This window comes from Hippocampus comes, unplaced genomic scaffold (assembly GCF_001891065.2).
Source record: "Hippocampus comes isolate QL1 unplaced genomic scaffold, H_comes_QL1_v1.1 scaffold59, whole genome shotgun sequence".
In the NCBI taxonomy this organism is placed as follows: domain Eukaryota; kingdom Metazoa; phylum Chordata; class Actinopteri; order Syngnathiformes; family Syngnathidae; genus Hippocampus; species Hippocampus comes.
Window position 1 is genome coordinate 92,311 of NW_017805406.1, and position 15,427 is coordinate 107,737.

The window sequence follows — 15,427 nt, forward strand, 5'->3', positions numbered from 1 at the left end:
AGCTGCCACTTGATGACGGGCAGGTCGGCGCTGAAGCTGACGTAGTCAACCGAGAGGAGGGCCTCACCTCCTAGCGTGCCTCGGATGAGAGAGCTGGGAAGCGTCATGTTCACTGCTAGCACCACACCTGCAGAGACGGAGGCATTCTGAGCGGGCTTTAATAGTGAATGACAGAACAATTGAAGAGGACATATTCCGGAAAATTTACATTTTATTGTTGTACGCAAACTGGGGCAATGATTGAAGTGTGTTGGTAATAGGTGGGGGTTCACTATGTCTTCTTTAAAATAAAATGGGAGCCTACTTGAGACTTTGCATTGAACACCACCACCACTGCTGCTTTGCAGAGCAGCTCCGCGCTGCCATGGTAACCTCAAGTCAAAGTCTGTAGGATGCATGGGCCAGCATCCGCAAATAAAAGTGCCCATTGTTTCCCTATTGGCAGGCACTGACAGCTATACAGCTGCCAGGCTCGGCTATGCTATTCTAGCTGTGTAGAAACAGAGCCGCTCAGTGACTGTGCAGCTTGCAACAATGGCTGGGCAGTGAGTGAAGGCCGGACATACGCACCCGCACGCACCCGCACGCACACGCGCGCACACACACACACACACACACACACACACACGCACACAAACTGGCAGAAAAAAACATCCCCTCAAGAAAAGCTAATGTGACACAAAAATGGATAGACTAGCGCACACTCACACATACAAATAGATGAGTGAAACTAAGTGATGGTCTTGTCCTAAAAGAATCCCATTTCAAACAAGTCGTCATACATGTGGCTACTGGCCACTGAATACGGGCTACCTTGATGATGAAATTCAAGACAATTCAAAACAAATGCTTAATATTATAGCAGCTAAAACAAGTTTGGGCAGGTATTCCAGTGAGAGTAGATTTTGTTGATTTTTTATGTTTTGTTTCTTATCTATTTGGATTTGCATTTTTTTTCTTGCGTTAAGTATGAATCTGTGTTTTGATATATTCTGTATGATTTTAAATTTGTTGAAGTAAAAAGCGCTATCTATATTACTTTCTATTATCCTATTACATAACTCCATTATATTTTGTTGTATTGTAACTAATATCATACATAAATTCTGATGCATTTAACTTCAATGCTTTTGTCCTATATGGCATATTATTTTACATGAAGACAACTAATGACAAATAAAACAGAACCACAATCCAAAACATATAATGACATCAAAATTCGGGTTTAGATCATTCTCACTGAGATGATCTAAAAACTAAGTTGAATGAAGAACTTATGTTACTCGTGGATATATCATGCAATTATAAGTTTCATAGTGTTCATTACTAATTGCCCACAGCAGTTTTTTCTTCTGATCAGGCACAACAAAACAACAATATTCAGTTTTGGTTTATCCTATTGGATGTCAAACAGCCTAAAGTTGCATCAAACTTTTTCAAGTTTCAAGTTAAGATGCACAACAAAAATATGACTAACCTGTGTGAAAGAAATCCAGACAGGACAGAAATAGAATCCATGGGTTTATTTTGACTCTGGAGTCAGTCTCTGCCATCGTCGTCATCTTCACATTGACTTTCCGGCTCAGTTTGCCACCTACCGCTTCAGGATATGACGTCACAACGCCTTTTTAATCTACTATAAATCAGTTAAAAATTTTTGTAATGGGTTAAATGCGTTAATAATGAAGAAAAACAATTTTATGTCATACTTTAGGGTATATCAATGCAACAATTCATAATTATGTAAAACACGAGAAAGAATTCAGCTCTGCATAAGACACAAACGAGATGGCTTCGTGGTTAATTTAAATGAGCTCTGAGACCGTGTTGATGACGTCACGCCGTACGACGTCAGCTGGACGCGCGTCGGACGAACGCCGCCCTTGCAAAATCGGCGTTCGAAAGGCGTACAAACCCCGACCGGAGCTCAACTCCAAAGCCCCCCATGCACACACAAGTCACTCAACTAAAGACTGCAAGTGCCCACGCGTGACGCCAGATGCGCATCTTCGAGAGGCACACATGTCTGCTTGAGGGGCATGGGAGGGGGGGGGGCGTGCGAGCTTACCCGCTACACAGGCCCCCCCTCACTGCTGCGCCACTCGGCAAAAAAATAATGGTGACTGTTGTTTTCGCTTTATGCATATTAAAAAAACATGCATTTGTTTGTCTATTCATTTTTACCACCGTTGGGCCCCCTCATGAGATGAATTCTGGTCACAAAAAATGCCCTTTGTTTGCAAAGTTGAGGAAGCTAATGACAAAAGGTAAGTAACTTTGAGTACAAGTTCATTCTGATACTCATGTGACAGTTTAAACGTGAAAAGTTGAATCAAAGTACAGTACACTCTTTACAAAAAAATGTCACGCCATGCCACCAAACATCAAAAACTAAATCAAGTGACTCACAAAACTTGTTCGTAAAACTTGGCCCTGTTTGAAAACAATTTTGTTGTATGAATGGCAAGTGGTGGATGCGAAATGTATGTATGCATCTTCTGTTATCTAGTGGAAGAGCATTTAATCGTTTTTGCCTTACGATAACGTCGATAGGATAGCAAAGATCGATTATGTATCTGTAAAAATTCCAACAAATTGAACATTGTGTTCAAAGTACCGACGCATAGCAGCACACAGCAAAGCCGACAGGCCCCAAAGGCAGACCATGGAACCAGTGGTATAAAAATGAGGTCCAGTACCGACAGGACACGCTGTCTTAGGGCAGGCCGGGTGCTCCTCTGTGAACCTTCTCATAGCTATGAGACAGATGCCCGGGCCACGGGAGCCAAGAGGAAAGTGGAGGAGGACGCTAAGACTCCAGCCAGGAAGAAGAGGAAAGGCGAGCTTCCAGAGGACAAGGAATCTTCCTGCAACTCCGGTGACAATGGTGGGTGCAGCTGTTCCAACTCTTTGACTGTGCAGATTCTTCATGAACCGACCTACAAAATATTTCTTCAGAATGTAGAGTATGTAATTATCTTGTAGCATGCCTACAAAGTTCTCAAGTGGCTGCACAAGTGGGAGGCTTCCAGGCGGTGGATGGAGAGGAACCAAGCGTCCACCCGAAGATGATGAAACCCAGCGACGATGACGTCTCAGGAGTTTGCTGGGGTTGGTGTAACTTCTTGGTTTTGAGAAAAAAAATCTTATCAGTGCATAGTGTAATGATAGTAGATAAAAAATCCTGGGTAGGTTGAAAAAAAAAAGACAATGGACAGGACAGATTAGAGGTACAAATGAAGATGAGACAAAGACAATGGTCGACAAAGTATAGATGAATTGACACAGATGATTAGAGGTACAAATGAAGATGAGACAAAGACATACAATGGTCGACAAAGTATAGATGAATTGACACAGAAGCGCAACAGGGTTGCGGGTGCATGTGCACGGTTGGCGACTGATTATTTTCCAGTTTAGTTGTGTTCGGCCCTGTCACTGTGAACACAAGCAATATCTCTTTGTGTTGCTGTTTAGCTCAACTGGAGCTGAAATACGTGCAGGAGAGACTGCTGGCCGTAGGAGGCTGTGGATCCGTCTTTACCGGCTACCGCAAAATAGACAATTTCCCAGTGAGTATTACACATGTGAGTATAACATACGTGCAAACCACGCTGCCTACAAACCCCGGCCTGTAAGCGTTCAAGACATCTACAGTAAGGTGAGACTGCATTGACCTAAGTTTTTACTATGTAGGTGGCCATCAAGCACATCCCAAAAGACAACAATATAACTCTACAGGTAAGAGGCAAACAACTATGCGGAATTGTTATGTGGATCAACGCGGGTATTCAACATTGCAAGGGATATTTCAGAAGCAAAAGGACAGGATCAACATGTCCTCGGAGGTGGCCGTTATGAAGAAGCTTGCCAAAGACTTGCCTGAGGGGCGCTCGCCTTATGTCACTCTACTGGACTGGTATGACCTGGGTCAGAAGCTCATTCTGGTGATGGAGAGGCCCGTTCCCGCTGAGGACCTGACCGAATACATTAGCAAGAAAGGAGGGTGTCTTGATGAGAGCGAGGCTAAGGTACACAAAAGCGGTCTTTGGCCACAAACATCCACTCAGGGACAAGGGACACGAAGGTGTTTTTATTTCACAGGTCATACTGAAACAGTTGCTGGATGTGGCTCAAAAACTTCAGGAGAAGCACATTTTCCATCGTGACATCAAGACCGAAAACATCCTGATCGAGAGCACCCCCGACGGCCTTCACGTCCGCATCATCGACTTTGGACTGAGTTGCTTCACCAAGAAAAGATCTCTCTACAGACTCTTTTTTGGTAAGATTGAATGACCGTGACTTTGTTGAAATGTTTGCCTTTTCTTGATCGTACACTTGGGCGGGGGGGTTTCAGGAACTCCTTCTCTGGAGCCCCCCGAATGGCTCCGCCACCAATGGTATCGGGCGGGCCCCACCACCGCGTGGCAGATCGGGACGGTGCTCTTTGACATCCTCCACAATGAAGTGGACTTTCAAACAGAAGGGTACCTCAAGGAGGAGATAAAAATTAGCAACAAGTTTTCGGATGGTAAGGAACACCTCTGAAAAGATTCTTAATTTCTCTTTTAATGCTTTGAATGAACGACATAGGAATGCCTGCCACTCTCGTCATTAACCCCCCCCCCCCTATCCCCCACTTATTTTTTTTTGTATGAGCAAAAATGCTGATACAAAGGTGACATCTTTTCAATTATGGCTATGATAGGAGCAAAAATGAAAATATTTAAAAATACACCTCCCCCCACCCCCGCAAGATTGTCGGGATTTCCTGCAGAAGAGCCTGACCGCGGCGCCTGAAGAACGGCCCACCCTCAAAGAGCTGCGGCGTCACAAGTGGCTCAGATAACACCGGAGAGGTCATCATGGTAAGACATTTTTATTGGTGATCAAAAACGTAAGGTACACATGAACGTGAACAGTTTCAGTGAATTCACCCCTGTAATCTGTTTTTGCTTCAGATTGCCAAGAGGACGAAGTCCCCAAACTGTCAGTTTTAAAATGAAGTTTTAATAACCAACAACAAAAAAAAAAGCAAAAGCCAAAAAGTGAGGATTCGTATCCACCCCACACCCTGAAAAAAAGAAATAAACCAACCCTGTTTGTTGTTTTTCCACATTAAAAAAAAGTTTTCAACTTTGACCACAGAAAGCATGGTGGTGACACTTTATTGATCTCAGAAGTGATACAATAACAAATCATTTGCAATACAGCGAAAAACAGATGAAACAACATTTGAATTTTCTCTAATCGTTGACAACTGTTAAGGATGTTTATGGGAGTGCGGCTAAATATGCATAAAAATCTTACGGAAATCTGGAGAAAACCCACGATATGGGATAAAAATGGACATTTTTTTTTTTTTTTTACATAACCCCACCAACATGAATAGTACAGTCACACAGCCGTTTCTATTAGAGGCTGGCTTAATTGTATTAGAATATAAAGGGTAATGCCATAATAGCTTGTTTATAACGACACAAACGACATCACTAATCTACACAAGGGCCCTTGGTTGTTTCCACCCAAAGCGCCAACCTATGAGGGGTCATTAGCTGTAGCTATAGTCATAAGAAAACATAAATTGCCATTTCACAAGTGAATGCTTGGTCCTGTAAGTTTGGCTGAACTGAGGTGCACAACGTTCGAACTGGCTCGATAATGAAAAGAAAATGAAGAGTGAATGGAAAGCACTGCAACCAAAAGGCTAGCGTGAAAGGAGGTAGATGAACAATAAATAGCATTTGTGATTTTATTTTTTTGTCTACAAAGCATTGACTATGTGTTTGCAATAGTGGGACAATTACAAAACTGGCCAGTAACTTGTGCCAAGTAATCACGCGGGTTACTTTCTACTTTACAGTTATAAAAGTAATTGCATTAGCATGCTGGAAAAGGTCCATTACATTTAGCGTTAAAGCGACTGCTCTGTAATAATTTGGTCATTATCTAAAACACCGGCTTAATGGGAATGCAACTAATCCCCCCCAAAAAAAGGTGAGGTGACAAAAATGTAGTGGTACTAAATCTTGTGTGCTGAAATCAGTGAGTTTAAACCCCCCTCCAACCCCCCCCCCCAAAAAATAGTAGCTAGTATAAAAAAATAAATGGGCATACATGGATGTGTGCAGAAAAAAAAGGGAGTGTCTCTGTTGACGACAATTTCACTTTGATCAGTTGCAACATTAAGACGTTTAAGGATGGAATGATTGACACATTTTCACACATTTTCACTGCCCCCCCGGAAAATTTTCCCCAGTTATTGCGAAAGAAGCTATAATGTTGTATATGGTATGTCGGAACTGTGATCACAATGACAACACATTTGCATTCCTGACTAGAACATTTACCATTTTTGTTATCAACCGGGTGGAAAAATCTATGTCTCGCGTCCGTTTTGAGCAGCAAAGTAACACTGCGGTTGGATGGCGGGTGCAAAGCCAGCCGCTCAGTTCTTCAGCACGGCGTCGTAAGTCTGGTACACGTACTGAGACACCTCGGGGGCCCGACACTTGAGGGACAGCTGCAGGACCAGCCAGGACACAAAAAGTGTTGATGATATCGTCTTGATTCTTTCATGCCGTGTATATACAGTGGCTACAAAAAGTCTACACACCCCTGTTGAATTATGCATGGTTCCACAATACCAGTCAACTGTTCGCACAAAACTGAATGGCTTCTGCCACATCACAAAGTCATTTGAGCAGGCGTGTGTAGACTTTTTTTTAAATATCCAGTGCAGATGAGATACTGTACCGTGTAGTTGGGGTTGCCTGGCTGAATGCGCAGCTCGGCCAGTATCCAGATTCCGTTGGTGAGTTTGAGGGACTGGTAAAGCATGTCCTGACCCTCCACGTTGCGCTTTGCAATGGTGTAGATGTTGTTGTTCTGCAGCTTGCCCGACACGGTGTCTGCAAGAGTGGAATTTTACTTTTACTTGGTTTAAAAAAAAAAAAAAAAATCAAGAACCCAGATTTGACACTACTGTACCACACTAGAATGGAACCTCTGAAGTCGAAAGTTGATTTTGAGTCGTTGGGTCAGTTTAGAAAGCATTGATGGTTGAGCAAAATAACTGAACAATCAGCAAATGTTTTGAACAACTTCTCCAAGTTGTGAAATGCACCAAAACCAAAATTAATTTTTTTTTTTAAAGGGTCATAATGCATCAACTTATTGCAACTAGCATATACATAATAATTCTTCGTAAATTAAAATATACTTTTTTCAAATTAGCTAACATACTAGCCTAAATAACTAGCATACAACACTGATTTGACATTGCACGTAGGATCCACACTAGCACTTTACACAAGCGCTGATAAATTCACCTTTGGGCATTTACAAACAATAAATCTGAAGAAATTCGGCACAATTTTAAGGGCAAAGTAGACCACAAGGAAAATTTACGGAGTTCCTTGAAACCAGAAGGTCTGCAGCCGATCGCCACCATATGTTGCTATTATTGGAAAAATGATTTCAAAAGCCAAAGAAATAGTAAGCCAACCAGTCCCGGCAGGGATTGTGTTCGACCTCACAGGTTCCGCTTTACACGCCCCACATCAAACACACACGAAAACGGGGAGCTCCTGTAAAATGTGCTATTAGCAACACATCTATGAGGAAAAGGAGGATGAGATCGCGCAAATGGGATTTCTAAACTAACGTACTGGACAACTAACACGGGAAAGCAGCTATTCTGAAATATATACAAGGATGCCTATCGTCGAAAGAACTTGATATGTCCTTCGGTTGGAAGAGATTGTGTTGTTATCCTAAGACAAGCATGTGGGCGAAGACAGAAAACAAACAAGTGAGGACTGTGGATCAGTTAGATTTGGAGTTTGACAACCTAATATAACTTTTGTGAAGTCTTCAGTGTGACGTCGCAGGGATTGGACCCTCTCATGTCCGTTCCTTTTCTAAAGTTGCTTTCAAAAGGACATTTCGGTGGGCTTGTGTGTCACTTTTAGGTGTTTACTGTTTGCGGAGATCTACCTGCATTTAGGTGGCACTCCTTTATCTGGTACTGCAGCTCATTTTCATTGGGAATATCTTTCCAGGTGGCAAGGAACACCTGTCGCTCTAAGGAGAGAGAAAAAGCATGCTTGAGAAGTTAAGCTGTGCAGAGAACCAAAATAACTTATCGGCACAGTATATTTTCTTTTTTAACCTTTTTTTAAGTTCTGAATGGTAACTGGTTTGACACTAAACTTTCGGGGCCCCCAAATTGATTGATCAAAGGTGGCCAAATAACTAATAAATACTGAGTTTAATTTTTTGAAAGCAATTTTTGTTGATGTAATGGAGACAACAACAAACCCATTTTTCCATCTTCAACAAAGAATATGTTGAGGGGGATGAGGACGCTATAGTAGAAGACATCTATGTTGTTCTTCACGGCCACCTGTGTGCAAAGCAGAAATTTCCTGAAACAAAATCCCATCATGTCAATCAATTGTGACTTTGATTCTGTACCTGGAGATTGTTAAGTGGGTCCATCTTCATGACTGGCCCGATGGTATTGATGGGCAAAGAGACGTCGATGCCCTGGCTGGGCATCAGCGGAGTGTGAATGGGTAGCGGGCTGGTGGGTATCATCCCAAAGCTGCGGTAAACCACAAACAGGCCTTTAAATCTATAGTGGGGTGATATCAACTATGGAGGCACAGCCAGAGCGCTTATTGACCTGTTCTTGTTAAACTGGATGGCGAAGTCGGTCATGTGCTGCAGGGCCTTGTTGGTGAAGGTCATGTCCATGTACATGTGGCCCTGCCGCCGAGAAAAGGTTCCGGAGATCTCCAGTCCTTTGGCTTTCACAGCAGGCAACCATACCTTGGAAAATACGCCAGTGCAAATGCTCAAAAAGATCCGAACTTTGTCTCTCTTAATCTCTACTCATCCATTTTGAACATGAGTGTTTTTAAACTCACAGCTTTCGGGGCCACGTAGCCTCCGGATGTGATGGCCATACCCGTGGAGAGCTCAAATAAGTCGTTGAGGCCACTGCTGCTGACGGCCGGAGGGGCGGGAGTGGGCGATGGCGCAAAAGTGCTCGGGACGGACGAAGGGATGAAGTTCTGGCCCACCTGAAACAACATCACAAGAGAAGCAGAAGGAGTGAATCAAGCGATTTTAAGTCGCTGTCACTAACACGGCAGCGACAAAAGTGCTGCGAAGCTGACAAGAATCACAGAAGCAGCTCATGCAAATGTTCTCCGGGTTACCGAAAACCTTATGAGAAGAAGAGGTGAGCAAACTCAAATGCAGGGCAGGTGCAAATTTGCATGCTTTGGCCCGTTACGGATTTTTGCAATGGAATCTATACAGGAAATACTCCAACAGTTGTAATTATGTATCAGCCACCTCAACGTTTTCTAAACGTCCACATCTATGTAAATTGGAACTACAACAGATGGCCTCGCCACGGGCCAAAACGTGCCAAGTGTTGACAAGTAAGGCAGCAAGCGAACAAGCTGTAATTATACAGAGGAAGGCGATTCGAGAGAGTAGTGGGTTAAAAAGTGCGGGAGCATGCAGAAGGCGGGCAGCCAAACAGAAGGAGCTTGGACTTACAGCTGGACTCCCCCCAACACCACCGCCAAGGTCTCCCCCCAGCTACAGGAGAGACAGAGAGAGAGAGACAGAGAGAGACAGAGAGAGAGGACCCCCCCAAAAAAAGAACATGATAGACAGACAGACCACACACAAAGACAAGACAGACTTTTCTTAGCAACAGCAAGCCATCAGGAGGATCCTTCACTCAATTCTGAAACAAAAAGAACTTGAAAATTCATCCATAACCTGTTTTTATTCCTAAAAGGAAAAAGTAGGCATCCTTGAGAGGGACATATATATTTTTCTGAGGTGTATGTTTAAGGAGGTGCTGCTGGTTTGGTTAGCAGGATCAGCAGTTAACTCCTTCGTGTCTGTGTGTGTGAATTGAGAAAAAAAAAAAGCAGCTCCTGCTGCTACGACATATTCACCTACTTTCTCCTTTTACCCATCATTCTCAAACACACACACAAGGAACGATGTTGAAGTTAGTTGAGGAGCTTCTCGTTGTGCTTTATTGCCATCTTGTGGCACCTTGGTGCCCATTAACTAGGTTGAAATGAGTTGAGGAGCTTCATGTAGTGAAGGTGTATAGTAGATGTGTAAAGAAGGGGAACCCTATCCATTTTTCCTCCCTGATGGGATAAAGGAGGCATTTATTTGTCATTTATTTGTTGTTGATTTGTCACTCGACTAACTGGGGCACTATTAGAGGAAATACTGGAATATTTAATGTCAGTTAGCTGGTGATCATATGGTGGTGAGAGTGATGTTGTCAAAGCTCACCAAACTGTCCAGGCCGCCTCCCAGGAGGTCCACGGCACCCATTTGCATGGAGGAGACCTGGGGCACGTTGACCGGGGGACCCAGGTCCAGGTTGAGAAGGTCACCCAGCAGATCACCCTGGCTGGGAATAACGTGTGGCTGGTCCATGGCGGCCGCTGGCCCGCCGCTCACCGGACTCTCACCTGTGTCAATACTGTCAGGTGGTACACAAAAGTGAGAAAAATGCTCATTTGCTTACTCAGGTATGCAAATGAGTCTTCATAGACTGTGTGTGTGTTTGTGTGTATACCTGCTATGCTGGACAGGAAGGTGTTTGCGATGGATTCCGTGGCTGCCCTCCACAAAGGCGCTGGGCGGTTTGTGATAGACGGACGCCAGAGACCCGATGTGGCAGATGAGCTCGTCCAGCAGGGTGGGCTCAATCAGATCTGTCTCTTCGGAGATGAGGGGCTTCTCCGACAGCACCACCTCCTTGGCGGTCACCGGGTCCGTGGACAGCAGGCGCCAGTAGATGTAGCCCCTGTCACGCAGGTCGGGGTTGTCAGAGTCCTGTAGAGGATGGCAAAATCAACACAATGGATTTATAATTTATTGCGTGCCTTTTTTAGGCTTGAAATGTATGTCGGTAAACTGAGGACCTCGTGTCGTCACAAGGAGGGGTAAGCAAAGCGAAAAAGTGTACATTAAGATTTCCTAGGGTTATTTTTCCTCACCTGAGTGGCCAGGCTGAGGACCTGCTGCACCAACTCCTGAGTCTCGGACGGCTTCTTCAGGAAGAGCTTGACGATGGCGGTCAGGAGAGTGAGCTGCACCTGCAAGTCAAACGCAGCCATTGTTCATGCCAACGTTTTGCTCTTTAAACCATGGCGACATTCAGCTTTTAACATGGCAAACTGGTTACCAGAATTGACAAACAGGACAGCTCATAGTTTCGAGTGTTTCTGTGCTGATTTGTGAGCACGAGAAGGAAGAGCACATAGATGAAGTAATAGATCAATAAAATGACAAAAGCGCACCTGGGTGCTCTCATCATGGAAGCCCTCGAGGAAGCTCTCCAGCAGCTCATCAGCGTTGTCGATCCTCTCGGCGTACTCGCCCACGATCCAGATCATGGCGGCGCGAGCATCCGGCTCATCCAGAGAGTCCAGATTCTCACACAGGGTGGCAATGATGCTCTCGTACCTAGAACAAGTCGCGCCTTTCGGGAATCTGGCACTCTACACATACTTTCAGTAACTGGGACATTACAGCTTCAATTATGTTTAGGCTAGTTGTTCGAGGGAAAGGACACACACTTGTTGGGGTACTTGCGGAAGATGTCCCTGATGACCACTATGGCCTCCTGCACCACATAGTTGACTTTGGTCTGGATGAGGTCCAACAGGGTGCTGACGCAGCGCTCTGCCGATTGCTGGGACGGTTCAGAACAGGGACAGGAAGTCGTCATCACCATTGTAAAAGGAGAAAAATGTTACCACAACACAAAATGGAAATGTGAACAAAATAAAAATGGTGAAGTAGCAGTCAATCAACTTAAATGCCCAGTCCTCTGCTCACAGTCTTTATTTGAGGAAATACTGAATGTGTTGTGTCATACCTCCACTTTAATGGCACAGCGGCCAATGGCACGCACAGCCTTGCGCACAAAGTCAACATCCACCTCTGTGGCGTACTCCTTCAACTCAGCCAGCACCTGTAAAGCACCAAGCACATTTTTTTTCAAGGTAAGAACAACCACACTTCTAACTAAATAAAGGTCCTGCGAGGCCTGGTTCATATAACTTACCTGAGCAATGTTCGCCTGAGAGGCCAAACGAATCATAATATCCAGTTTTTCCAGCTTCACATAAATAGGGTCGTTGTATTTGACAAAGAACACTTTGATTTCCTGCTTCAGGATCTCAGGCCTGCACTCAAAATAAAAGATGTATGTGTCAAAAAGTGAGACTGTGGTTTTATTTACACTCATATGTTACGCACACACACACACCTTTTCTGGACTATGAGGTTGATGTTCCTCAGAGCCACGTACTGGACCTCGGGCTCACCGGACAGCAAGGTAACGAGCGGTGGCGAGAGCTTCTTCAGCAAGGTGTTGTAGTAGTCGGAGTCCTTTGGCAGCAGCTCCAAGAACTTCATCAGTACCTTGACGGCGGACAGGACCACTGCTGAGTTGGCGTGGGACAGCCGTGGAGTGACGCGCTCGCAAATACTTTGTGGAGAGGGAAAAATAATTTAAGGAATCAGTCTTTTGTGTGGTTTATTGTAGTGTTTATAAGAAAAAAAATGTCTGGAAATTGTCAGCAATGCTACCTTTGGGCCTCTCGCTCATCTTTAGGGTTGTAGTTAGACAAGCAGTCCAGGATGAAGATCTGGCCCCACTCGGTGCACTCGTTGAGAGCCGTCAGCAGCTTGTTGATGTTCTGGGGGTTGAGGTCCAGCAGGTTGCTGTTGGGGTGAGACTCGCTGATCTCAGACAGGGCGGCAACCGCATTGGCAACAACCTAAAAGGAGTGCAAGGGTGTGAAGAAGTACTATGACTGCTCTCACAAGGTTTCAATGTTAGCAAATTTAACAAGCTTATCACCCGATTAAACGAACAGTATCAGAATAAAGGTGTAATAAGAACATTCATAGACAAGTTGCTCCAATTTCTAACAAACCCACAGGCAGTCAACTGGTTAACGGTTAGCCTGTTAACAACAACTGGTCACCTACCATGGGATTGGAGTCGGCGATGAGATCCCTCAGCGAGTCCAAGAAACCCTGGTCCTCCACCATCTGGGCGTTGATGTCATGAAGTTTGGCCACGCACACTGCCGCCGTCTTCCTCACGTACGGGTCCTCGTCTTTCAGGCATTTCCGGAGCGGCTCGCACAGGTACTCGGTGATCTTGTCCACTCGGATGCAGCCCATGGTGCGAACAGCCAGGGCCCGGATGAGCGGGTTGGGATCCTCACAGTCCTGGAGGCCAGCATGAGAATTATCAGATAGTAATATTCCCTCAGTGGATCAAAGGGAAAATTAAGATTTGTGCAAAAAGAAAAAAAAAAAAAACAAAACATGTTGCATTGAACGCAAGTCAAATTGAAACACACTGAGGAGAAAAACGTTGTCCTGTATTTATTTCTCAGCGTGTAACTGAATCTGATAGAAAACTGAGGGCAGAAAGAAAAGGCCGCGCCCAAGCCAAATGGAGACTGTGCATACTGCATCCAGAGCTAAGGCACGGCGACAGGGTGAGCTTGCCTTGACGAAGCTGTTGACAGCCATGATGGCCATGTCGGGCTGGCTCTTGGCGTAGTTCATCAAGTAGAGGTACACCAACTTCTTCAGCTCCAGGTTGTCGGTTTGCATGCAGTTGACCACATCCGGGAACAAAGAGCTGGAAAGACACTCTGTTAGAATGTAGACCTCGAAGCACTTTTTTCCCCACCATTTACTTCGACAGAAATGACCAAATGTCTTGTCTAAGAATAATACTGCACACCGTGGAAAAAAAATGTTCCAACAAATAAATTAATTGATCGATATCCCGGTTGAATCATCATGGGCTAGTTGTCGCTATGCTGGCTAGTTTGACTGAACTTTACCTGACATCCTTGCCCACTGTCATGGCAGCAATGACCTTCTTGACAGCCTCCTTTCGCTTCTCCTTCTTTTCATTGTTCAGCTCGGCCTTCAGCTCGAAAATCTCTCCTGCAACAGCACAAATGAGATCAATTTCGTAACGACTTCCTGTCAGTGTGAATAAAATGTTTTCAATATACAACTTTGATGATGTGGAAGACTAACGGTATACGGTGGCTTTTTCGACACTTTTGGACTCACCTTTTTTGTTTGTTGTGAAATATTTGGAGTCCGTCATGATGGCGCTTCTTGTAGTCTGGAGAACGATCACACAACATTCAACATCACAAGCAAAAGCAACTGTCCGGTTCCCTTGTCTTGCAAATACACCCACTTGATCTTATCGATCGTGTCAAGTCACTTTATATATAGAAGTGGTGGGAAGTGAGGAACAGGAAATAAGTGCAGATAGTTTGTTACTGTATTTAAGTAGATTTTTCAGACATCCGTAGTTTCAATATATACTTTTCATCGTCTGCAGTCTTTTCGTTAAAGGAGTTGAATCAGAATTTCTACTTTTGCCACTCTTTTAAAACAAGTCTCGGTACTTGTAGTTGAGTACACCATGTGCGTGCTTTCTCCACTTCTGCAATCTGAGCAAATTTTTAGACATACCGCTTGTATTTCATGTCATTTGGTGTACCTTATGAATTGTCCAGAGAGAATACAGGGCTTGTTCCGCCTATTTTCTATCGACGTATCGTAACATTTTCAAGTCTTTCACAATCACGTTTAGTTTGTCGTTATTTATTCCTTTAACGGTAGTAGTATGAGCTAAGAGTTCGAAAGTAGATGTGATAAGGTTTACTTTCACCTCTTTAGTGGAAGGTAACCAGATGTTCGCTAATGCTAGATGGCTGGCTAGCTAGCTTGTATGCTAATCAGCTTCTCCAGATTCGATTCTCGACAGACACGAATAATTAAATTAGGAGCAAAAAATCGCCATTTATATCGCCGAGTCATTCATAACAGTATTAGAACATTTAATATGTCATCAAATCAGTAAAGACACACTTGGCCCCGTTTCCATTGCGGTTAATTGACAGCATAGCTCGATCGTGACTACATTCATGGCCGAAAAAAAAACAATCACATGCAACAGTAATCTTGTGCACATCGTGAGAAAATGATACCATTTACATACCGAGATTGAGTTTACAGGATCCGTGAAATCTTGGTGTCAGTAAAGGACGAAGGCTGGTCCCTTGCCCAGTCGGGGGAAGATGGAGAATGTGTAACGGTGATACGTTGATGGACCACTTCCCTCTTGCGCTGTCGCGCGAATGGAATGCGAGTAGGAAATAGAGCTGTCATCAAATCAAAAATAACTAGAAAATTTCAGTTGATGACCTTAATCAGGTCTTAATTCATACTATTGTTATTTAAGTAGGTTAAGATACGAAACTAAGACCAGTTCTGTGAGATTCTCTGAGATACTCTGAACTGGAAGATT

The 15,427-nt window shown here is 44.1% G+C and overlaps 2 protein-coding genes and 1 long non-coding RNA gene across 10 annotated transcripts; 1 reads left to right on the top strand and 2 right to left on the bottom strand.

Annotated features, from left to right (window-relative positions):
- Window positions 1–42: 42 nt before the first annotated feature.
- Window positions 43–1,892, bottom strand: LOC109517971 (uncharacterized). The gene is made up of 3 exons (XR_002168635.1): window positions 1,824–1,892; window positions 1,478–1,636; window positions 43–127 (listed from the first exon to the last, which is right to left on the bottom strand). It is a non-coding gene; the product is annotated as an uncharacterized LOC109517971 (long non-coding RNA).
- Window positions 1,893–1,976: 84 nt separating this feature from the next.
- Window positions 1,977–5,023, top strand: LOC109517968 (serine/threonine-protein kinase pim-2-like). 6 transcript variants are annotated; one of them, XM_019873524.1, is made up of 10 exons: window positions 1,977–2,267; window positions 2,615–2,887; window positions 2,986–3,111; window positions 3,478–3,587; window positions 3,697–3,741; window positions 3,816–4,031; window positions 4,105–4,285; window positions 4,361–4,534; window positions 4,761–4,871; window positions 4,965–5,023. In XM_019873524.1, exons 1-9 carry the CDS (start codon window positions 2,000–2,002, stop codon window positions 4,850–4,852), a joined length of 1,485 nt encoding a protein of 494 aa, XP_019729083.1. In that variant the 5' UTR covers window positions 1,977–1,999; the 3' UTR covers window positions 4,853–4,871; window positions 4,965–5,023. The 6 variants fall into 6 exon arrangements, with proteins under 6 accessions (XP_019729083.1, XP_019729084.1, XP_019729085.1 ...); XM_019873525.1 differs by having other exon boundaries at window positions 3,819–4,031; XM_019873526.1 differs by having other exon boundaries at window positions 3,478–3,572.
- A 118-nt stretch (window positions 5,024–5,141) lies between these two features.
- Window positions 5,142–15,260, bottom strand: ap2b1 (adaptor related protein complex 2 subunit beta 1). Of its 3 annotated transcripts, XM_019873520.1 has the most exons (22): window positions 15,119–15,259; window positions 14,176–14,230; window positions 13,938–14,043; window positions 13,594–13,729; window positions 13,063–13,308; window positions 12,658–12,848; window positions 12,335–12,556; window positions 12,131–12,251; window positions 11,942–12,037; window positions 11,640–11,755; window positions 11,361–11,526; window positions 11,058–11,156; window positions 10,634–10,893; window positions 10,345–10,537; window positions 9,580–9,621; window positions 8,937–9,092; window positions 8,693–8,838; window positions 8,482–8,611; window positions 8,326–8,410; window positions 8,002–8,088; window positions 6,760–6,914; window positions 5,142–6,526 (listed from the first exon to the last, which is right to left on the bottom strand). In XM_019873520.1, exons 2-22 carry the CDS (start codon window positions 14,210–14,212, stop codon window positions 6,452–6,454), a joined length of 2,865 nt encoding a protein of 954 aa, XP_019729079.1. In that variant the 5' UTR covers window positions 14,213–14,230; window positions 15,119–15,259; the 3' UTR covers window positions 5,142–6,451. The 3 variants fall into 3 exon arrangements, with proteins under 3 accessions (XP_019729079.1, XP_019729081.1, XP_019729082.1); XM_019873522.1 differs by lacking the exon at window positions 9,580–9,621 and having other exon boundaries at window positions 15,119–15,260; XM_019873523.1 differs by lacking the exon at window positions 15,119–15,259 and having other exon boundaries at window positions 13,938–14,045; window positions 14,177–14,230.
- Window positions 15,261–15,427: the final 167 nt, after the last annotated feature.